Genomic DNA, 25,178 nt, shown 5'->3' on the forward strand with positions numbered 1-25,178 from the left:
ATGAAAATGAACCATGGGAAAGCGTCCTCCATTCGCTATTTAAGTGCATAGATGACACATTTTTTCTGTTTGGAGACAGGTGCATGATAATGGTCCATTCTAAATCAAAACAAATTTCACACATATATATTATTTAGTTTAAGTAAAGACAAGTTTAAGTCAAGAATAGTCTGATGGGTGACAATATTTGAATCATAGTCGCACACCTCATGTAGCTGTAATGGGTGCGTGTCGGTGGCAGGAAGTCAGGCGCAGGAAAACGAACTTGGTATAAACGTAGTCGTTTAATAAGTGCTCATAAAACTCCAAAACCAAAATGTACAAAAAATTATATAAGTGAGTACAAAACCCGTCGCGCACCGACAAATGACTTGCACAAACATACAATAAAACAATCTCCGACAAGGACATGAGGGGAAACAATGGAAACCAATGGAAAATGAAAAATGGATCAGTGATGGCTAGAAGGTCGGTGACGTCGACCGCCGAACACCGCCCGAACAAGGAGAGGGACTGACTTCGGCGGAAGTCGTGACAGTACCCATCCCGACGTGCGGCTCCAGCTGCGCGTCGGTACCGACCTCGGGGACGACCCGGAGGGTGAGGCACAGGGCGATCCGGATGGAGACGGTGGAAATCTCGCAGCATAGAAGGATCCAACACGTCCTCCACCGGAACCCAGCATCTCTCCTCTGGACCATACCCCTCCCAGTCCACGAGGTACTGAAGGCCCCTCGCCCGACGTCTCGAATCCAGTATGGAACGAACAGAGTATGCCGGGGCCCCCTCGACATCGAGGGGGCGGAGGAACCTCCCACACCTCAGACTCCTGGAGCGGGCCAGCCACCACAGGCCTGAGGAGAGACACATGGAACGAGGGGTTAATGCGGTAATCGGGGGGAAGCTGTAACATACCTTGTTCACTCTCCTCAGGACTTTAAATGGCCCCACAAACCGCGGACCCAGCTTCCGACAGGGCAGGCGAGGGGCAGTTTTCGGGTCGACAGCCAGACCCGGCACCGGGGCCTCACTGCGGTGACGGTCTGCGCCAACTTTCTGGCGCAGTACGGCACGCTGAAGATGGACATGGGCGGCGTCACATGTTTCCTCCACGCGCCGAAACCAGTCGTCCACCGCAGAAGCCGGGAAGTCAGGGAAGTCAGGCGCAGGGAAACGAACTTGGTATAAACGGAGTCGTTTAATAAGTGCTCATAAAACTCCAAAACCAAAATATACAAAATATAATATAAGTGGGTATAAAACCCGTAGCGCACTGACAAATGACCTGCACAAACATACAATAAAACAATCTCCGACAAGGACTTGAGGGGAAACAGAGGGTTAAATACACAACATGTAATTGATGGGATTGGAACCAGGTGTGAAGGAAGACAAGACAAAACCAATGAAAAATGGATCAGTGATGGCTAGAAGGTCGGTGAGGTCAAACGCCAAACACCGCCCGAACAAGGAGAGGGACCGACTTCGGCGGAAGTCATGACAGTAGCCTAGCCCCTAGGTCTATATGTTTTGATAAGATTTGAAGCACAGCTGAAGTGGTCAATTAACTAATTAAATTAAGCACATTAATCTGCTTTACAAGGGGTGTAGAGCCTAACTGGCATATGTAAGCAGCACGTGAGTTTCAAATTTGGGAAAATAGTTTTCACCATAAAAATTCACCTTTTGTCACGCCCTGACCAGGTGAACTCGGGTATTTTGGGTCAGGGTGTGTCATGTTGGGTATTTTTCCTGGGTTTGTTTTCTATGTTTGCGTTATAGCCTTGTGTTAGCTCTATGGGGTATATTTCTATGTTGGGTTCTGTCGATTCCCAATCAGAGACAGCTGTCGCTAGTTGTCTCTGATTGGGATCACATTTAAGTTCCTCTTTCCCCCACGCTGTTTGTGGGGTGTTGCCTCTTTGTGTTTGAGCAGTTAACGTATCGGCCTTGTCTTGGTTTTGTGTACGTGTTTATTTCAGTGTAAAGAATAAACATGTGTTCGCTCCCAGCTGCGTTTTGGTCCGCTTCCTCATCCCCCGACGACGATCATTACACCTTTATAATAAAAGCATTACATCCATAATGAAATTTGTGGTCTGTTTTGATAATGGTGTTTTCCCACTGATGGAACATTCGCGCTTATAGCCGACTGCCATGTGCGCATTTCTGCGTTCATAATGTGAAGAAATAGCATAATAGATTATCTACATTTCAAGCTAAACATTCTGATCTGTTGCGTCAGCCACATTGCGTAACAATGTTTTTTTGATGCTAGTGGTTGTATTAATTTGGTATCTATCATATCCCCAATTGTCCCAGACTATGTTTGAAATATTCATTTCTCGCACAGAATAGAATAGGTCAACGTTTGTACTACGGGGGATAGTAAATTGACATAGGCTAGTGCTTTTGCTGTTTGTTAGGCCTACTCATCTTGTTGGCTGACGAAAAGTACCTGTTGACAGTTCTTCCAATATCTTCAATATGCACCTCAGAACTGGATAAGAACGAGCGCAGTTACGTCCCCGATGAGTCTGTCTTCACTTGTAGCCTGTGAGAGGTCAGTCAATACGGAAATTTTCAAGAACTTTGAAAGTTTCTTCAAGTGCAGTTGCAAAAACCATTAAGCGCTATGATGAAACTGGCTCTCATGAGGACCGCCACAGGAAAGGAAGACCCAGAGTTACCTCTGTTGCAGAGGATAAGTTCATTAGAGTTAACTGCACCTCAGATTGCAGCCCAAATAAATGCTTCACAGAGTTCAAGTAAAAGACACATCTCAACATCAACTGTTCAGAGGAGAATCAGGCATTCATGGTCGATTGGTGCAAAGAAACCACTACTAAAGGACACCAATATGAAGAAGAGACTTGCTTGGGCCAAGAAACACGAGCAATGGACATTAGACCGGTGGAAATCTGTCCTTTGGTCTGATGAGTTGATATTTGAGATTTTTGGTTCCATCCACTGTGTCTTTGTGAGACGTGGAGTAGGTGAACGCATGTGTAGTTCCCACCGTGAAGCATGGAGGAGGAGGTGTGACGGTGTGGGGGTGCTTTGCTGGTGACACTATATATATATATATATATATATATATATATATATATATATAAATGACATCAAAACTATGAAATAACACATATGGAATCATGTAGTAACCAAAAAAGTGTTAACACTTTTTGGTTACTACATGATTCCATATGTGTTATTTCATAGTTTTGATGTCAACACTATTATTCTACAATGTAGAAAATAGTAAAACTAAAGAAAAAGTAGGTGTATCCAAACTTTTGGCTGGTACTGTATTGCATTTTTTTAATCAGCAGTTGTCACAAAGTTCTTATACAGTAACCTGGCCTACACCAGAGGAACCCAGAACATACAGGGCACCACTGCTTCTGTCATCACTTTCACCCGGTGTGATGTCATATCCTGTTCCTGTTTAGGCACCTGGACACCTGAGTGCAGATTGGGCTCTCCCATCAACATATGGCTCCTGCTGCTCCTGCCGGAAATACACACAGGTACTCAGACACACTATTAGGAATGTTCTCCTATTTACATGTTTGTTGTGTGTCAGAGTTGAGGGATGATAAGCTAGTGTTTGAGAAGAGGCATCTGGTGTGGGAGGAGGACATGCAGTTCCTGGACAGAAAGGGGACATATCAGTATTTCCCTACACCCTACCATTACCCCCTACTCACACCTAGCCCCTTACTCTTAAACCACTATCCCCTAAGTTTCCAACATTGATATGGTCTATAACCAACAGTCACAATACCAGAGCTAGTGTTATGTCTTCTAAAATCCCAAAAGGAAACAGTACTGCGAGGAGCATGTTTTTCCATACAGGCATTTGTCTATGGAATAGCCTTCCGTTGGAGATCAAGCAAATAAATAGTAACAATAGCTTTAAAAAGCAGGCAAAGGTTTTCATTTGGACAAGGTTGTTTCAGTAAGGGAAACAACTCCACTGCCCCTTGTGCCCCCTACTCCTGGTCAGGTGTATTTATTTGAAGGATTGGTATGATGTGCAATTAATAGATTGTTTTAAGGTTAGGGAGAAGTGCAGTGAATAGTGGCACTTTTTAGGATGTCAATATAAATGAATGTATTTATTGTTGTTTGTAATTTTGTCTTGTCTTTTATTCATTATGTGTTATTGTTTTTACCATCGAGGACCACTTTGGAATAAGCGTTTTAATTAATACTTTCAAGTGATATCCTCTGTGTCCACATTGTGCATTTTGTTGTATATGTCTGTTGCCCAAAATAAATTCAATTCAATAAAAAAATATACATATAATCTCATTAGTGTTATGTTGCACATTTGATTTCTTAACTGAAAGAGCCTACATTTCTTATTGTCCTCTTACTGTTTAGGGGTCTGAGCAAGAGTACAAGTACATCAGAGTGTCTAGTTTGAGAAACAGACCCCTCACAAGTCCTCAACTGCAGCTTCATTATAGTACCCGCAAAACACCAGTCTCAACGTCAACAGTGAAGAGGCGACTCCGGGACGCTGGCCTTTTTAGTAGAGTTGCAAAGAAAAAGCCATATTTCTGACTGGCCAATAAAAAGAAAAGATTAATATGAGCAAAAGACACTGAAAAGAGTAACTCTGCCTAGAAGGCCAGCATCCCCGAGTCATCTCTTCACTTCACTGTTGACGTTGATGGTTGCTGATAATGGGCCTCTGTACGCCTATGTAGATATTCCATTCAAAATCTGCTGTTTCCAGCTACAATAGTCATTTACAACATTAACAATGTCTACACTGTGTTTCTAATCAATCTGATGTTATTTTAATGGACAAAAATTGTGCTTTTCTTTCAAAAACAAGGACATTTCTAAGTGACCCAAACTTTTGAACGGTAGTGTATATTTCTAATAACTGATAGAATGCACTCATATATACAATTATATTATAATTATACAATTTGTTGTTGAAATCTTACAATAAATTGAAAACCCAAATCAGGGTGGGGGTCTATTCCCCTTCAATTCCAGTCAATTCAGGAAGTACACTGAAATTCCAATTCCAATTATTTTCAATGCTTTGAAATGAGGAACATTTTAAAAATTTGATAGATAAAAAAAATTTAAAATAGTTTGGAGTATCTTCATCCATTGTCCAACTGTTGCATTTATTATAATTGTTTTTAAAACCTTTTAAAAATGTTGATGATTGTTGCTCGGGGACTGAGTGTAATTGTGAATGCTCTTAGTGATGATTAATTGAAGGCCTCTGGTATTTGGTTTCTGATGGACCCGGACATTGGTCAGACAACATGATGCATTAGTTAATGTACAGTAGATGGAGAGAAAGGAAGTGTGTGTTTGTCAAATCAAATCAAACTGTATTTGTCACATGCTTTGTAAACAACAGCTGTAGACTAACAGTGAAATACTTACTTTCTGGTTATTTCCTGATAATGCAGAGTTAAAGATAAAAACATATATAGAAATGTGTGTGTGTGTGTGTGTGTCTGTGTGTGAGAGGGAGAGAGAGAGGGCGAGAGAACAAGGAGGTAAGGGATACAGAACACGAAAGGTTGGAGAGGAGCAAATAGAGGGACTCAGACTGAGCTGGCATCGAAATTAAAGGCCCTAACAGCCAGTCAACAGGGTAAGTTATCTCTACTTTAAAACTACTTAAAACTCTACTTGCATTTCCGTCTTTGCCTTCACAGCAACTTTTTTTCTTCTTAGCATTTGTCGATCACCCTCAATCTCAGCTCTATTTTTCTCTCTTTTTGCCTTTCTGTGTCGGGTTACTTATTTTTCTACTCTTTCTTTCTTAATCTTTTTCTGTCACTTCTTCCTAACAAATTGTTCCTCTCCATCTTTTCCTCTCTTGTTCTTACGTCTATCTATCTAGCTAGTCCTTTGTCTTTTTTTCTTTCTCTCTCACACAAACTGACTTGTCTCCCCATCGTGTAGCTCCTCTCTACTCTGTACTCCTCCTCTGTAGCAGAAGGATGTGCCTCCTTGGTCTCCCTGTCCTGGCCCTGCTCCCTCTGCCATCCCTGTGTGAGCATTTGGGAACCGCAGTCTGTGTGGCATCCAGCTGGTCGAAGCTCTGCTGTTGGTCTGTGGAGAGAAGGGGCTGTTCTACCAGCCTGAGAGATGGGTCAGAGAGGACAACATAGGCCTGCGTATGTGTCTCTGTTGTGTGTGTCTATAGGTGCCTGTTTCTGTGTAACTGGGTACCCTGTTTTCATCCCTAACAGGTATCATCCAGTGGAAGCTGGTGGGAGGAGCTATAGGAGTATGGACTCATTTTAATGGCTGGAATGGACTTAATGGAACAGTATCAAACACATCAAACATATAGAAATCACATGTTTGACTCCGTTCCATTAATTCCATTACAGCCATTACAATGAGCCCATCCTACTATAGCTCCTTCCACCAGCCTCCACTGGCATCATGATGAGGGACATAGCCCATTTCCAAATGGCAACCAGGGTGATGCTGGAGAATGAAGAGAGAGAGATCAGGACCATGGACTGTTAAAGAGGGGCTACTGAAACTACTATGACCTGGAAAACTACTGCAATACTTAGGAAAGCTCTTGCTGTGCTAGGCCAACAAGCAAAGATCTGGGGAACCACAAAACTACAACACTTTGAGACAGATTTAGCATGGGTTTACACCAGTGCAAAGTTTTCACATTTTCTGAAGTATATACACTAAAAGGATATGGGTCAACATATGAGGATAAAAAGGTTGAAAGACAATTCACACGTAAACAATAAAATAGTGTATTTTATTTAACTAGGCAAGTCAGTTAAGCACAAATTCTTATTTACAATGACAGCCTACACCGGCCAAACCCGGACGACGCTGGGCCAATTGTGCGCCATCCTATGGGACTCTCAATCACGGCCGGTTGTGATACAGCCTGGATTCGAACCAGCCTCAAGCACTGAAATGCAGTGTCTTAGACCGCTGCAATTATTTGTTATAAAAAAGGCGTGATATTCAGTCATCGAAATGTGAAAAAATATCATCTTCAGTATTAAATACACGTCTAGATGTATTGGTGGGAAAAGTATTTATTTTGTGCAGGATCTTTGAAATAGCATTTGGAAGGTTGTCATACCCAAAATCAGCCCGATCAATTAAAAACGTAATTTCCCGTCGGCCCTTGTTGACCGGTTTCAAGTGAAGGGAAGTAAAATGTCGGCGATGGATGGGATGGGCCTCTTATTGTGCTTTTGAAAGAACAATATCTCAACCTTTAATACTGTATTTTAAACGTAAATTGCATGTTTTAGAAAATAAAGGGTAGTTGAAGATTGTGGATTTACACGGACAAAACATATAACTGGATCTAAGGTAATTAGCGCATGTATTTGACTGGTGTAGCTAGGAGGTGAGCTAACATTAGCATTCCTGGCCAGCTAGCTAGTAACGTTACTGCAATTTCTGGCAGGTCTGGCTAGCTAGCTATGAATCTATCCCATTGAAAACATGTGGCGATGTAACTAGTTTTCAGGGAGCAAGTGTATTTACTAGTTAAGTTAGTTGATGTAGTGTGTCAGCCTAGTCAACTGACTATAGTGCGGCCTGATTTAGGTATTTTGCAACATCTAACGTTAACTAGCCACTGCCAGTTATAACTAATGCAATTGCTAATTAGATAGTTAGCTCGCATTAGTTAGCTCTCTCGTTCGCTGGCTGCAGTTTTCATTATAGATCTGTGGTCTTATTAGCCAGCTAGCATTACCTAGTTACGACCCAATCACTGAATGTCATGATCGTCCATCTTTCGTGTTTTTTCGCAGGAAACTGTGAAATTAGCTAAACGGCTAACCCCGATCAGTAATGATAGCTTGATGTCGAGACTAGCTAGACTACAATTTCACTATTGTTTTCACATAGATGGGCATAGAGGAAGACACTGATGGAGACAGCATGAATCCCAGAAACAAAGGGTTGTGCTGTAACTGTGCTTCCTCAAATTAATTGAGGGGTACCGTAGAAGTTGAGGGTTTTGGTTCAATCGTTTTTTTTTATGGTCATGCTGCAACTGATTTGAATTGAGGAATGCTTACATTTACTCACTGTCTACATTTTCTAATATACCTGAAGTGATAAGCGATGTGACACGGGGGGGAAATTCTTCAAAACAAAATTTGATTTGCCTTATGTGTCTTCAGACAGAGAAAGACTCCAGCGAAGAGGAGACAGATGAGGATGAAGAAAGGAGTAGGACGAGGTTGAGGTGTTACCAAGGTGATAGGGAGAGCCCAGATGACGAGCCTAGCGAGCTGGTGAGTGTGATTGTGTGTGTGTGTTTTTTAAAGCTCTTCCACTGACTGTAGCAGCTATTAATGTGTGTGTCGTCCCTTCATGTAGGGAGCTGTCATTACTGCAACCCCCGAAACGCTTCCCTGCCTGGTCCATCTTCACTGCTCTCCACAGCATCTCCTTGACAGGTAATGCCGGCGTACACTACATTACTTTTAAAATCTTTCCTGTCATTTTTTTGTCTTGCCAACATAGTGGTGTGCACTCTAAACGATGTGGCAGAGACGGGGGTCACACGCTATAAAATTCTTCCCTTGGTTGTGAGGATTCGCAATACCACCCTGTCTCGCGAAAACAATTATGTAATTAGATTAGCTAGAATGAGCTGTGGCTCAAAGCCGCCTCATAAACGTTTTCAGTCAGACATTCACGCATGCCATGCAGAGTTGAAATATCAAGCCAATACATTTTGAATTGAATGACATTGCTTGTCAACTTCAGAGCTGTGACGATATTACGCTTTGGTTAAAGGCAAGGACAAATGCATGCAAGTAGTATTCATCGCTCTTGTTTAATAGTACACATTCTGGCAGATGCGATACATCATCATCACTGGTAGGATATCATTGGCAATTGCTGATCACCGCTCTCAAAACTTGTCGTTAAACATCTCACACTACAAGAGCATTGCAGATTTTTTGAAAATATCGGGAAGTCTCAAAGACGGGATCGGTAGCCCTCAGATTTCTTCTCTGACCCGCTCACATTAAACAAGCATCGGTGACAGCCATGTGCTCCGAGTAGGCAACAACATGTGTATTTTGTCTCCAATCTCAAATTTGTCAGGGACAGCTAAATTGGGGCCAAAATCATATGCCCGGCTAAAGAGAGGATGTCAGAGTGAAAAGTAAGCTGAAATGTATGGGAGAGTGAGACACCCAATATAATAAATGACATAACAGGGAATTTAGATGTGCCAGTTCCACTGTGCGTGGTCTCAGGAGTGATGTATTTGTATTCCAGTTCTGACCTTGAAGTCGAGTTGACAGCTGAGGTAAGAGTGGAAGGCTCGTCACTGCTCAGTATCTTGTCCACTGTCACCCCTGGTATAGGCAACAGGAAGTCAGGTAAATTATTGGTACCGACTCAAATAAACACGTACACTACTCTTCTTCCCCCAAACACACACACACACTTCACAGATTGTGGACCCCAGGTGGTTGATTAAAGCCTAACATTTCTTGTCTCATCTTTCAGGGTTGCTCTTTTATCCCCGGCCCTCAGCATCCCTCCTCCACTCACAACCCCAGGCTCCAGGGAGTACTGACTGGACTGCAGCTTTCCCCAAGCCCATCTCCCATCCTGGCCATGGATTTAACTCGAATCCCAGGCCTTAAAGGGATGCCTGCCGTCCCTCCTCCTCACGGGATCACAGAGACTGCCAAGAGCCCCCTGCCCTCCTCCACATCTCCCTCCTCTCCTTCCTCCTCTCCTGCCTCCCCACCTTCCTCTTCATCCTCCTCTCCTGGAGCTGTGGCAACCAGCTACCACAACGACATCCAGGAGGGAAGGGCCAACAGCGTGATGATGGGTGACGTAGTGTCCTCCACTTCCGCCTCCCTGGCTCCCCCCTCCTCTCACTCTGACCCCCCTTTCTCCTCCTCTGATCCCTTGTTATGTCTCTCCCCACCCCCTGTGGGCACCGACGGACAAAAAGAGGGCGAGACGGAGATCTACGACCCTTTTCACCCTACGGAAGGAGAGAGGGAGGGAGGAGCGGCCGAGGAGGAGGAGGAAGGGGAAAAGTACGACCCCTTTGATCCGACCGGCTCTCCCCCCTCAGAGAGAGAGGAGGAGGAGCGAGCGACAGGGGGAGGGAGGGAGAGAGGGAACAGCGTGAGCAGCAAGGGGAGCGATGCCAGAGGGAAGAAAAGGAAGGCAGAGACGGGGAGGACAGGAGGAGAGGAGAAAGACAATGCTCCTCCAGACTCCACGGACACTCTCTCTGTTCTCCCGCTCTCCCCGCGCTCCCTCCCTCTCCCCCTCCGGAGGAGGCTGGACCGAACCAAAGAGCCCCGGGTGAAAGTACGGGACAGGAGAGAGAAGGCGGACCACTCGGACCACTCTGAAATTGAGGAGGGTGAGATCGTGGGGGCCACCGAGAGGGACGGAGGGAATAGGGAGGAGAGAGGCCGGGAAGGAATCGTTCCTCTCGTCCTCCCCATCTCCTCCGGCAGTCCTTTCCTCCACGGGGGAGCTAAGCCGGAGAGGATCCTGAGGGTGCTGGATGGGGATAGCTTTGTGTCGGTGCGGGCTGAGGGGGACTGGGCGGGGCCGGTGATGCCTGGCAGGGAGGATGGGGAGCCCATGGAGGAGGATGAGGAAGAAGAAGAAGAAGAAGAGGTGGTGGTCGGGGCGGGAGATCTTAGGAGGAAGCTGGTCAGCCGGCGTAAAGCAAGATACCGTTCCTCCTTCCCTTCTTCCCTCTCACCTCAGCACCTCCCATTGTCTCCTCACACCCTCCTTCTGCCTTCCCCCCCCTCCACTGCCGAGAAGGACAAGAGCCGCAAGTCCTCCAAGAGCTCCAAGGAGAGGGAGCGGCGCAAGCGGAAGGAGGGCAAGGTAGGGGAGGAGGAGGAGAGTAGGAGGAGGAGGAAGAAAAGGAAAGAGAAGGATGGTGGAGGAGAGAAGAGTGGTGAGAGGAAGGAAAGACACAGGGAAAGGGAGAGGGGGCGGCGGAGTGAGAAAGAGAAGAAAACAAAGGTGGAGGAGAGAGGGAGGAGCAGCAGAAGCGATAGCAGGAAGAGGAAGAAGAGACGATGGAGCACCCCGGAATCTTCAGCACGCCCCCGCTCACAGAACTCCTCAGTGCAGCAAACGCACGGGGGTCGCTCCTGGTCAAACACTTCAGAGGACCAACACAGAGAGAGAGATGGGGACAGAGACCGGTACAGAGACCGAGATGGGGAACGAGATGGAGCTCGAGACAAGGACAGAAAGAAAGATGACACCCGGAGAAGGGAGAGGGATGGAGACTCGAGCCGGATAAAGAGGGAAAGAGAGCGAGACGGCGTCCGCGAATCGACCAGCCGAGAAAGAGGCAGCTCCAAGAGGTCCAAAGGAAGCATAGAACGAAGGCACCGGGACAGGCACCGGGACAGGGACAGGCACCGGGACAGGCACAGGCACCGGGACAGGGACAGAGAAAGGGACAGGGACAGAGAAAGGGACAGAGAGCGGGACAGGCACCGAGACAGGGACAGAGAAAGGGACAGGGGTCAGAGAAGAAGACAGGGAAAGACGTAGAGACGGTCGTCCCGTGGTGCCACCGTCCATCCAAGATCTCAATGGCTCTGACCTGTTCGCCATCAAGCGCACCATCACAGTCACCACGACCACCACCACCACTCTCCCCGGTTCCCCCCCGCTGGCTCCATCCTCCCCCCGCAGCCCCTCCCAGGGCTCGGACAAGCCCCACAAGAGAAAGAAGAAGAGGCGTCGGCGCTCGGACGAAGAGTTGGAAGACGGCATGGGCCGGCGTGGGAGCCGCTCCCTCTCGCCGCCGTCACATTACCATGGCTACGACTCGGACCATTTCTCAGACAAACTGGAGATAAACATGCACTCTCTGGACGGGGAGGCCCTGGACTCAGACTACCCCTCTATAGAAGACTCCCCACCCCTCCCCAGCTTCTGGAACCCGCTGCCCCCAGCGCCAAACCCAAGACCGCCACCAAACCTGGACGCCACCACTTCAAGAAGAAATCCCGAACGGGCACGAAAGCTGGTCAGTCCGAGTCGTCCTCTTCCTCCTCGGTTCGACCCAAAGGCAAGGGGCTCTCCACCTCCTCACTCTCCCCAACCCAGGCCGCCCTAGCCACCCTTCCCTCGGCCAAACGAGGGCGGAAGATGGGGAAGGAGAAAGAGCGCGGGGAAAAAGGGGGAAAGAAAGAGTCTGGTCGGTCTGGCAGGTCCAAGAAATTAAGCGGTGGTGGGAGGAAAGCCAAGCTGCAATCCAAAGTGTCAGTGCTCGTGCGTGAGGGCGTGAGCAGCACCACGGGGGGCCCGGTGGGCTCTGGGAAGCTGGGCATGGAGCTCCTCGGGGCAGGCGGGTCAGTAGGGGGCTCTGGGATGCCGGTGGTGGGAGGTTCCATTGCGGTGGTCTTTAGGAGGGACAATGAGAGCAGGTCTCCGTTCCTCAAGCCCTGCTCTGAGCCTCTATTGCTGAGTGGACGCAACAAGGACCTGGGGAAGGTGGGCAAACGCAGTTCCCTGGCCGCTCCCCCTTCCTCCTCGCTGGCCAATCCCACGGTGGCAACGCTGAAGTCCAAGAAGGCCAAGCCCAGCTCCACCACCTCCACTTCCTCCTCGGCGTCTTCGCCATCATCGTCCCTGGCAACCAAGCGTAGGCGGCGGCTGGCTAAGAAGACGCGGGGAGAGAAAGGCTTAGCCGCTGGTTTGACGGACGTAGATGGCGCCATGGCCAACTGTAGCTCTGAGGGCGGCGGCTGGGGTGGGCCTTCCTCCGACATCCAATCAGGAGTCGGGACAAAACCCTCCAGTCCACACTCTGGTCCAGCCGGTCCAACCCCTTCCTCATCCTCTTCTTCATCATCCTCCTCTTCTACCAGTGTCCTCCCCCCGTCCTCCTCACCCCCCCACACCCCTCCGCCGTCCCTCACCACCTCGCGTGATGCTCGGGAGTCGTCTCCCGACTCGCAGACTGTGGACAGCAGCTGTAAGACCCCTGAGCCCTCCTTCCTTCCCGAGGATTGCCCTGTTCAGACCCAGAGCACCCCCAACCTGCCCCCCTCCAGTCCCACGTCCGTACCCTCCTCCCAGGGGGGAGGCCTCTCACAGTACGGCCCCTCCAGCATGAAGCCCCTCCCTCTGGAAGAAGCCTCCAAATCCCTGGCCTCACCCCCTTGCTCCTCCTCATCTGGCTCTGCCCTCGCCTCTCTCTCCCTTCCTCCTTCCTCCACAGACCCCTCCTCCTCTTCCTCTTCTTCTGTTTCTTCATCCTCAGCCAACAAGCTGCCACCGCCTCCTCCTCCCCCTCCTGCTGCCCCTACCCTCCCCTGGAGTCTGCAGACAGGAGTGGACTGCACAGCCGGAGGAGTTTTAGCATGTAAGTCTCTGTCACGAGCATTCATTATAATAATGTCAACTAGTAGATTTTTGGTGGAGGGGCATTACTTTTTTTGTGTATTCCTGTTGCTACTATGAAGTATATAATATCTATAAGGTTTTACTAACCCCTTGCTCTCTGTATTTCAGTGACAGCTCTGCTGTTTAAGATGGAAGAGGCCAATATCGCAAGTAGAGCCAAAGCCCAAGAGTTCATTCATGCTACAAGCCAGGTGTGTGTGTGTCTTTGAGTAATTATATTCCTCTTGGTGTGTGTGTGTGTGTGTGTGTGTGTGTGTGTGTGTGTGTGTGTGTGTGTGTGTGTGTGTGTGTGTGTGTGTGTGTGTGTGTGTGTGTGTGTGTGTGTGTGTGTGTGTGTGTGTGTGTGTGTGTGTGTGTGTGTGGGGTCGTGTGTGTACACAATACTAGTCAAAAGTTTGGACACACCTACTCATTCTAGGATTTTTCTTTATTTTTACTGTTTTCTACATTGTAGAATAATAGAGAAGACATCAACTATGAAATGACACATGGAATTATATAGTAACCAAAAAAGTGTGAAACAGATCAAAATATATTTTATATTTGAGATTCTGCAAAGTAGCCGCCCTTTGCCTTGATGACAGCTTTGCACACTCTTGGCAGTCTCTCAACCAGCTCCATGAGGTAGTCACTTGGAATGTATTTCAATTAATATGTGTGCCTTGTTAAAAGTTAATTTGTGGAATTTCTTTCCTTAATGCGTTTGAGCCAATCAGTTGTCTTGTGACGAGGTAGAGGTGGTATACAGAAGATAGCCCTATTTGGTAACATGACTCTACCATCTGTTCTATTGGCCAACGTGACATCACTGGAGAATAAACTGGATGAGTTCTGTTCAAGACTATCCTACCAACAGGACATTAAAAACGGTAATATCGTATGTTTCACCGAGTCATGGTTGAAGGACGTCACGGATAATAAACATTTGGCTGGGTTTTCCGGGCATCGGCAGGACAGAACAGCTACGTCTGGTAAGACGAGGGGTGGTGGTATGTGTCTATTTGTCAATAACAGTTGGTGCGCGATGTCTAATATTAAAGAAGTCTTGAGGTATTGCTCGCCTGAGGTAGAGTACCCCGTGACAAGCTGTAGACCACACTATCTACCAAGTTTTCATCTATATTTTTTGTAGCTGTCTATTTACCACAACAAACCATGCTAGCACTATGACCGCACTCAACGAGCTGTATAAGGCCATAAGCAAAGAAGAATATGCTCATCCAGAAGTGGTGCGCCTAGTGGCCGGGGACTTTAATGCAGGCAAACTTAAATCCATTTTCCATTATTTCTACAAGCATGTCATATGTGCAACCAAAGGGGAAAAAAACTCTAGACCACCTTTATTCCACACACAGAGACGCATTCAAAGCTCGCCCTCCATTTTGCAAATCTGACCATAATTATATCCTCCAGATTCCTGCTTACCAGCAAAAACTAAAGCAGGAAGTACCAGTGACTCAATACGGAAGTGGTCAAATGATGCGGATGCTACGCTACAGGACTGTTCCAGGATTCATCCAATGGCATTGAGGAGTTTATCACATCAGTTACCGGCTTCATCAATAAGTACATCGACGATGTCGTCCCCACAGTGACCGTACTTGCATATCCCAACCAGAAGCCATGGATTGCAGGCAACATCCGCACTGAGCTAAAGGCTAGAGCTTCCGCTTTCAAGGAGTGGGACACTAATCCAGACGCTTATAAGAACCACTATGCCCTCAGATTAACCATTAAACAGGCAAAGCATCAATACAGGAACTAAGATTGAATCCTACTACGCCGGCTCTGACGCTTGTTGGATGTGGTAGTGCTTGCAAACTATTACGGAGTACAAAGAAAAACTCAGCCAAGAGCTGCCCAGTGACACGAGCCTACCAGACGGGCTAAATGTCTTTTGATACTTGCTTCGAGGCAAGCAACACTGAAGCATGTGTAACCGATGTGAAATAGCTCGCTAGTTAGTCGGGTGCGCGCTAATCGCGTTTCAATCGGTGACGTCACTCGCTCTGAGACCTTGAAGTAGTTGTTCCCCTTGCTCTGCAAGAGCCTCGGCTTTTGTGGCTGTTGTCGATGTATGCAGAGGGTCCCTGGTTCGAGCCCAGGTAGGGGCGAGGAGAGGGACGGAAGCTATACTGTTACACATGCATGAGAGCACCAGCTGTTCCGGATGACTGCGTGATCACGCTCTCCATAGCCTATGCAAGTAAGACCTTTTTAACAGGTCAACATTCACAAGGCCGCAGGGCCAGACGAATTACCAGGATGTGTACTCAGAGCATGCGTGGACCAACTGGCAAGTGTCTTCACTGACATTTTCAACCTCTCCCTGACCGAGTCTGTAACACTTTCATGTTTCAAGTAGACCTCAATAGTCCCTGTGCCCAAGAAAGTGAAGTTTGGACTTCCTAAACGTGCCGCCCCCAGGTGGAAAGGTTAGGCAACAACACATCAGCCACGCTGATCCTAAACAGGGGGCCCTTCAGGTGTATGCTTAGTCCCCTCTTGTACTCCCTGTTCACATATGACTGTGCATGACTCCAACACACTCATTTAGTTTTCTGATGACACGTGGCAGGCCTTAGTTTACCGACAACAATAAGACCGCCTATAGGGAGGAGGTTGGAGACCTGGAAGTGTGGAACCAGGACAACAACCTCTCCCTCAACGTGAGCAAGACAAAGGACCTGATCGTGTACTACAGGAAAAGGAGGGCCGAACACACCCCCATTCACATCGATGGGGCTGTAGTGGAATGGGTCGAGAGCTTCAAGTTCGTTGGTGTCTACATCACCAACAAACTATCATGGTCCAAACACACCAAGAGGGTCGTGAAGAGGGCACAACAACACTTTTTCCCCCTCAGGAGACAGAAAAGATTTGGCATGGGTCCCCAGATCCTCAAGGTTCTACAGCTGCACCATCGAGAGCATCCTGATCGGCTGCATCACCGCCTGGTATGACAACTGCTTGGCATCCGACCGTAAGGCGCTACAGAGGGTAGTGCATACGGCCCAGTACATCTCTGGAGTCAAGCTTCCTGCCATCCAGGACCTATACTGGGCGGTGTCTGAGGAAGGCCCAAAAAATGGACAGACTCCAGTCACCCAAGTCATAGACTGTTCTCTCTGCTACCGCACGGCAAGCGGTAACGGAGCGCAAAGTCTAGGTCCAAAAGGCTCCTTAACAGCTTCTACCCCCAAGCCATAAGACTGCTGAACAATTAATCAAATGGCCACCCGGATTGTTTACATTGACCCCCCCCCCCTTTTGTTTTTACACAACTGCTACTCGCTGTTTATTATCTATGCATAGCCACCTTACCCCTACCTACATGTACAAATTACCTTGACTAACCTGTATCCCTGCACATTGACTCGGTACTGGTACCCCTTGTATTTAGCCTTGTTATTGTTACTTTGTTACTTTTTATTACATTTTTTACTTTTGTTTATTTAGTAAATATTTTCTCAACTCTATTTCTTGAATGGCATTGTTGGTTAAGGGCTTGTAAGTAAGCATTTTGCTGTAAGTTCTACACCATTGTATTTGGCGGATGGGATAATTAAGACGCTTACCATAACAAAGAGGTTGAATACTTATTGACTAAAGACACTTCAGCCTTTAATTTCTAAAAACACAATTCCACTTTGATATTATTGCAGTATTGTGTGCAGGCCAGTGACACAAAATCACAATTGAATCCAATTTACATTAAGGCTCTAACACAACAAAAGGTGGAAAAAGTCAAGGGAGGTAAATACTTTCTGAAGACACTGTATACAGTTGAAGTTTACATACACCTCAGCCAAATACATTTAAACTCAGTTTTTCACAATTCCTGACATTTAATCCTAGTAAATTTCCCTGTCTTAGGTCAGTTAGGATCACCACTTTATTTTAAGAGTGTAAAATGTCAGAATAATAGTAGTGATTTTATTTCCGCTTTTATTTCTTTCATCACATTCCCAGTGAGTCAGAAGTTTACATACACTCAATTAGTATTTGGTAGCATTGCCTTTAAATTGTTCAACTTGGGTCAAATGTTTCGGGTAGCCTTCCACAAGCTTCCCACTAAGTTGGGTGAATTTTGTCCCATTCCTCCTGACGTAGCTGGTGTCAGGTTTGTAGGCCTCCTTGCTCGCACACACTTTTTCACTTCTGCCCACAAATGTTCTATAGGATTGAGGTCAGGGCTTTGTGATGTCTACTCCAATACCTTGACTTTGTTGTCCTTAAGCCATTTTGCTACAACTTTGGAAGTATGCTTGGGGTCATTGTCCATTTGGAGGACCCATTTGCGACCAAGCTTTAACTTTCTGACTGATGTCTTGTGATGTTGCTTCAATATATTCACATAATTTTCCTACCTCATGATGCCATCTATTTTGTGAAGTGCACCAGTCCCTCCTGCAGCAAAGCACCCCCACAACATGATGCTGCCACCCCTGTGCTTCACGGTTGGGATGGTGTTCTTAGGCCAGTTCTATTTTTGTTTCATCAGACTAGAGGACATTTCTCCAAAAAGTACGATCTTTGTCCCCATGTGCAGTTGCAAACCGTAGTCTGGCTTTTTTAATGGCGGTTTTGGAGCAGTGGCTTTTTCCTTGCTGAGCGGCCTTTCAGGTTATGTCGATATAGGACTCGTTTTACTGTGGCTATAGATACTTTTGTACCTGTTTCCTCCAGCATCTTCACAAGGTCCTTTGCTGTTGTTCTGGGATTGATTTGCACTTTTCGCACCAATGTACGTTCATCTGTAGGAGACAGAACGCATCTCCTTCCTGAGCGGTATGACGACTGTGTGGTCCCATGGTGTTTATACTTGCGTACTATTGTTTGTACAGATGAACATGGTACCTTCAGGCATTTGGAAATTGCTCCCAAGGATGAACCAGATTTGTCGAGGTCTACAATTATTTTTCTGAGGTCTTGGCTGATTTCTTTTGATTTTTGAAGGTAGGCCTTGAAATACATCCACAGGTACATCTCCAATTGACTCAAATGATGGAAATTAGCCTATCAGAAGCTTCTAAAGCCATGCCAATACATTTTCTGGAATTTTCCAAGCTGTTTAAAGGCACAGTCAACTTAGTGTATGTAAACTTCTGACCCACTGGAATTGTGATACAGTGAATTATAAGTGAAATAATCTGTCTGTAAACATTGTTGGAAAAATTACTTGTGTCATGCACAAAGTAATGTCCTAACCGACTTGCCAAAACTATAGTTTGTTAACAAGAAATGTATAGAGTGGTTGAAAAACAAGTTTTAATGACTCCAACCTATGTGTATGTGAACTTCTGACTTCAACTGTACGTGTTACATATTTGTCTTGGATTGTTTTGAAGGTGTTCAATATCTGACCAAGCACTTCTGTTTCTCATCATATCTTCCGTCTCTCTCTCTCTCTCTCTCTTGCAGATTCTCTCCCAAACCAATCAGAACCATTCATCGCAGCATGCCCCTTCCTCTTCTTCCTCCTCCCAGGTTCCTCCTCCCCCTGGCCCCACCCCTGCCCAGTTCATCCTGCACAGCTCTCTCCCAATGGTGGGCTGCACCAAAACCCCACCCAGCCTCCTGCACCCTGGCATGTCTATGGGTGGCGGCTGTGCCCAGACCCCGCCCCCTCCCATGCCCTCTGGGTTCTCGGGAGGGTCCGGGGGCTCCAGTGATATAGGCTGGGACAATGAGAGCAAGGACCCTGACAAGGTAGCACCATTTGAAAAACATGTCTTTCTACCACCCCCATATCTTCCAATTACTGATGTGTGTGTGGAAAGGAATAAGGTCATCTGACTATCAGTACAGTACTGCATAGTGTTGTCACGATACCAGAATGTTGACTTCATTACCGATACCAGGTTTAGTATCACGATGCTCAATACCAAAACGGTTCCACGGCAAAAAAAAGGCATATTTGCCAAAGTCACCGAATGGCACTTTATCCAGACAGATATACTCAGCTACTGCTCTGTTCAATCGTTGGGCATCTTTTGAGTTCAATATCATTACATTTGCATTTTTTTACCAACATGTTTCAGAGACAGCCATGTATGCATTAATTAATCAATTATACAATCATGCAATCAGTTTGACTTTGTTTTTACCAATCTAACTACATAATGGTAATAATTTATTTGAATGGTAAATCTCTGTTGGGTAAATCAATCTGTAGCATATGGACAATACAGGTGAATGCATATTCAATAGGAGTGTGTGCATGCATTGAGTTATTGGGCTTGTTTTTGAGTGATTCCATGGGGCTACAGATGACAAATTGTATTCAACAACATTTGCGTAGAAGTAGCTTTTTCATAAAAATGTGCGTTGACTCTAACGAGTAACGATGTCATTCACGAGGCAGTCAGGACACTAAGGAACTTGGGTCAGTAGGTAGCCTAGTGGTTAGAGCTGGATTGAATCCCCGAACCCCCGAGCTGACAAGGTAAAAATCTCTCGTTCTGCCCCTGAACAAGGCAGTTAACCCACTGTTCCCCGGTAGGCCGTCATTGTAAATAATAATTTGTTCCTAACTGATTTGCCTAGTTAAATGAAGGTTAAATAAAAAATGAACAAAATATCGCTGAGGCAATAGATCATCTTTTGGAGAGAGAGAGACCGAATAACTGAATCCATAAAGTTTTTTATTGATAATCAGCTTTGAAATGAACATATTATGCCTTTTGTAGTTTGCATATTATCACAAACGAAGTCTCGGATAGTGAATTGATGTTAGCTTTAGCTATCACCTAGCAAGGAAAGTTAGCCTACAAAGCTGCACACTCGGTATATTCTTCCATTGTAAAGGGTATCGACATTGTTTTGCGAACAGTAATTAACAGTTTCAACATCTACATGCCTTGTCGCATTATTCAAGTTTGTTAACTTCTGTTCAGCATGAGTGGGGAGCTAACATGATGTTGCCCAGACTCCCAGTGCAGGCTATAAATAAGCAAGTGGAGCAGGCACTGTGCGTGCTATAATAAGGGGTCGGCTGCACTGATAAGAATGGCTTGATCCGTGAGGCACATTTTGACACAAGTACCGAAAGTAACATTCTACTGCAAAACAGTTTTGCATGTTCTGGTATCTAAAAAGTACTGACGTCTCGGTATACCGTTCAACACTAGTACTGCACCTCTTATTTTATTTTTCTCTCCCTCGCTCTCAGTACCTGAAGAAGCTCCACACTCAGGAGCGTGCGGTGGAGGAGGTGAAGCTGGCCATTAAGCCGTACTACCAGCGTAAAGACATTAACAAGGACGACTACAAGGACATCCTGAGGAAGGCAGTACACAAGGTAACCCAGCTCTCTAACCATAAACCTGCTTTAGCTGCGTTACATTGTTATTACATGGTTTAAGTGCGCTGTTATTACGAACTCTTTGTTCAGAGTTCTTAACGTTGTTATTCGAGGGTGTAAAACACCTTATTCTATGACTTGATAAACAGTTGGATCAGTAGTCGAATCAGGTGTGTTAGTGCTGGGCTGGAACAAAAACGTCTGCTCTGCAATGGTCAGGCTTTTGGGTTTAGGCTGTAGCATCTCTCAGTAACGGAGTGTAGGTGCGTTTTGTTCCATAGGAATAACAATTGCTGTTCAACCTGTTTGTGACTTGCACATTTAAAAATATTGGCTCACACAATTTAAAAGATCGGCATAATTACTAGACTGAGTGGTGTGGTGTCGATACAATTACTTTGACTTGTTTGTGAAGGTTTAAAGAATTTCCACAAACAGTTGTTGGCAGTTGTTGGAAGTAGACTTCATTAAGGACAGAGGGAGTGTAGTATATTTAAGCAATAAGGCCTGAGGGGGTGTGGTATATTGGCCAATACACTGAACAAAAATATAAACACAACATGTTAAGTGTTGGTTTCATGAGCTGAAATAAAATATTTAAAAAAAATAACATATGCACAAAAAGCTTATTTCTCTCAAATTTTGTGCACAAATGTGTTTACATCCCTGTTAGTGAGCATTTCTCCTTTGCCAAGATAATCCATCCACCTGACAGGTGTGGCATATCAAGAAGTGTATTCAACAGCATGATCATTACACAGTTGCACCTTGTGCTGGGAACAATAAAAGGTCACTCTAAAATGTGCAGTTTTGTCACACCACACAATGCCACAGATGTCAAGTTTTGATGGAGCGTGCAATTGGCATGCTGACTGTAGGAATGTCCACCAGAACTGTTTCCAGAGAATGTAATGTTCATAAGCAACCTCCAATGCTGTTTTAGAGAATTTGACAGTATGTCTAACTGGCCTCACAACCGTAGACCATGTGTAACCACGTCAGCCCAGGCGGCTTCACATGCGGGATCGTCTGAGACCAGCCACTCAGACAGCTGATGAAACTGAGTATGCACAACTGAAGAATTTCTTCACAAACTATCAGAAACCGTCTCAGGGACGCTCATCTGTGTGCTTGCCGTCCTCACTGGGGTCTTGACCTGACTGCAGTTTGGTGTTGTAACTGACTTCAGTGGGAAAATGCTCTCCTTCGATGGCCACTGGCACACTAGAGAAATGTGCTCTTCACAGATGAATACCGGTTTCAATTGTACTGGGCAGACGGCGTTGTGTGGAGAGCTGTTTGCTGACGTCAACGTTGTGAACAGAGTGCCTGTGGTGGCAGTGGGGTTATAATATGGGGAGGCATAAGCTACGGACAAGTAACACGGTTGCATTTTCTCGAAGGCAATTTGAATGCACAGAGATACCGTGACGAGATCCTTAGGCTCATTGTAATGCCATTCATCCATCACCTCATGTTTCAGCATTATAACGCACGGCCTCATGTCGCAAGGATCTGTACACAATTCCTGGAAGCTGAAAATGTCCGTTCTTCCATGGCCTGCACACCAATGTCACCCATTGAGCACGTTTGGGATGCTCTGGATCAACTTTTACGACAGCGCGTTCCGGTTCCCGGCAATATCCAGCAACTTCTCACTGCCATTGAAGAGTGTGACAACATTCCACAGGCCACAATCAACAGCCTGATCAACTCTATGCGAAGGAGATGTGTGTCGCTGCATGAGGCAGATGGTGGTCACACCAAATACTGACTGGTTTTCTGATCCACGCCCATTTTAATTATTATCATTATTTTTTAAGGTATCTGTGACCCATAGATGCGTATCTGTATTCCCAGTCATGTGAAATCCATAGATTAGGGCGTAATTAATTGATTTCCTTATGAACTGTGACTCAGTAAAATCTTTATTGTATGTTGTGTTTGTATGTTGTGTTTTATGTTTTTATTCAGTGTACCATGGCCAAGGCCTGTTCTTATGCACGACGCCGAGCTGTATATTGGCCATATACCACAAACCTCAGAGGTGCCATATTGCAATTATAAACTGGTTTCCAACATAAAAAGGAGTATTTTTGCATCATACCCATGGTATATTGTATAATATACACACGGCTGAAATGCTGTTTCAGCCAATCAGCATCCAGGACGCAAACTACCCGGTTTATAATGCAGAATATGTTACTATGTTCCAGCAGTTACAATTGGAAGTTGTAATTACATTACATTGTAAGTAATTACAGCCTAGTTAAACTGTAACTACATAGTAATTACGCTGTAATAGGCATTTGATATATATATATATATATAGTGTGTTTCTGACTAATACCGACCTGTGTCTGCTTCTCAGATCTGCCACAGTCGAACGGGAGAGATCAACCCGGTCAAGGTGAGCAACCTGGTCAAGCTTTATGTTCAGAGGTACAAGTACTTCAGGAAGCACGGTCGAAAGATGGACGAGGAAGAGAGGGAGGACAGAGAGATGGATTCCTCCTATTGATTGGACCAGGGGTCGCACTCCCCCTACTCCCATTGGTTCTGCCACCCAAGGACCAGCCCCGCTCTCCTTGCACGTGACTGGGCCCAATGAGGCCGTAGAGTGACATTTTGTTTTATTCCCCCTCCCTATTTGCTTTCCCCATGTAAACTCGTAACACCCCCCCCGTCTCCTGTGTGTCTTGCTGTACAGAAATGTTGAGTAGATATCTGCGAAATATACACACGCAGTATATGAATTTTAAAAAAAGTACAATGTTGTGGGAGAGATGCAGAACACATGTATACACACTTACACATGCGCGCACACACATACTGTATATACTGTAAGTACACTACACTGACTCTCCTTTCTCTTTGTGTGGTATAAACCTGTCATAGTCAGGTGCTTGGTCTGTTGAATGGATGGATGGTTTAAATATAGAGATTTGACACTTGATATTTTGTCCCTGTCTTTTATTTGAAGTCTGTACTCTGAGTGGTGGTTTCCTGAGCACAGGAGATTCTCTATCGAGTTCGCTTTTAAATCCAGGACCAGGCTTAATCTGTGTCCGGGAAACCAACCCTGAAGGTGTGTGTACTCTGATCAGTGCTTAGGCAGAGAGAGAAATAAATGAAAGCAGGGTGTCACTGTCCTACAAGCTATGGATTTACAGGTTTGCAGCAGCCCTGTCACTGACTGAGTGAACTGTTTGTGATGGATTCTTTTTATAAGGGCTGTTTCTGAACCAGGCTTAAATACTGTAGATAATGTTCAAGTTATGTAAGAATGTAGACACTTTAGTTAAAAGAGACACTTTGCAGCCTAAAGTAATTGCATGCATCTGTGTATCCATTTCTGTCATACACACAGGCAGTTCTAGGATCAGTTTTATCCGCCACACAATCCTTACCCTACCTATTCAAGTAGGGAACTGCAAAACTTAGATTGGTTTTGAGATGCAATTTGACATGACTACTCTGGTTAGTCTTCATTGGTTTATATTAGTGTTAGTGATTCATTTTTCGAGTACATTACCACGTGGTATCTGTCAATAAACGGACATCAAATGAAACATTGAAAGCATATGACTTGTGATATCAGAGCTGACGTTAAAAGCAACCATGAAAATGAAGTCTTCTGTGACTTGATGGGTTTACACATTGGAAGTTGAAGCTATGCGGTGAGTCAATGCATGTTGGGTGCCTGGGATGTGTGAACGGTGTTGCATGTATCAACGTGCTTGTTCCTTTCATTGTCAGGTCTCCTGTAATCTGTTAGTGGGTGAACACTCCAGTCAGTTTATCTCTACAAGTGTTTGACAAGTCAGGCAGTCAGAATTGGAACCAATGGAATAGTCCCAAACGAGTTAACTCCAAGCAACATCAAGAGCACCTCCAAAACTATGTAAGTATATAATTATTAGGGCTGTCAGAGTTAATCAGTTTTTATAAATGTTTTGTAATGTTAGTGCACCACTTTATTTTTATCACAATTTAATGACATTTTCTGAAAGTGTAGGAAATACATTGAAAGCATCCAAAATGCATTATCTATACAGCAGAAATCTAGATGTGTCACGGACACTGACGTCACGCTTCCAGACAAACTAAACACTTTCTTTGCCCGCTTTGAGGATAATACAGTGCCATCATCGCGGCTCGCTAACAAAGACTGCGTCCCCCCCCCTCTCCTCCATGGCTGATGCGAGTAAAACATTTAAACTTGTTAACCCCCGCAGGCTGCTGGCCCGGACGGCATCCCTAGCTGCGTCATCAGAGCATGCGCAGACCAGCTGGCTGGTGTGTTTACAGACATATTCAATCACTCCCTATCCCAGTCTGCTGTCCCCACATGCTTCAAGATGGCCACCATTGTTCCTGTACCCAAGAAGGCAAAGGTAACCGAACTAAATGACTATCGCCCCGTAGCACTTACTTCTGT

The 25,178-nt window shown here is 45.6% G+C and overlaps 2 protein-coding genes across 2 annotated transcripts in view; both read left to right on the forward strand.

Moving 5' to 3' along the window:
• Window positions 1–12,015, forward strand: part of LOC106600664 (splicing factor, arginine/serine-rich 19) — a 24,712-nt gene extending 12,697 nt beyond the window's left edge. Inside the window, exons 2-7 of the mRNA XM_045716045.1 lie at window positions 3,584–3,671; window positions 6,191–6,212; window positions 8,172–8,285; window positions 8,371–8,450; window positions 9,286–9,400; window positions 9,520–12,015. Of these exons, the coding sequence (XP_045572001.1) occupies window positions 3,584–3,671; window positions 6,191–6,212; window positions 8,172–8,285; window positions 8,371–8,450; window positions 9,286–9,400; window positions 9,520–11,568 (2,468 nt within the window). The 3' untranslated portion in view covers window positions 11,569–12,015. The remainder of the gene's footprint in view (window positions 1–3,583; window positions 3,672–6,190; window positions 6,213–8,171; window positions 8,286–8,370; window positions 8,451–9,285; window positions 9,401–9,519) is intronic.
• Window positions 11,570–23,693, forward strand: scaf1 (SR-related CTD-associated factor 1; the record flags this gene model as incomplete). The annotated part of the gene is given in 6 exon segments (XM_014192259.2): window positions 11,570–11,932; window positions 11,935–13,390; window positions 13,540–13,622; window positions 18,856–19,143; window positions 20,606–20,734; window positions 23,109–23,693. Coding segments are annotated over 6 exon segments (2,469 nt in total), but the record flags the coding sequence as incomplete, so codon positions are not given.
• Window positions 23,694–25,178: the final 1,485 nt, after the last annotated feature.

Source organism: Salmo salar, chromosome ssa03 (genome assembly GCF_905237065.1).
Source record: "Salmo salar chromosome ssa03, Ssal_v3.1, whole genome shotgun sequence".
NCBI lineage: Eukaryota > Metazoa > Chordata > Actinopteri > Salmoniformes > Salmonidae > Salmo > Salmo salar.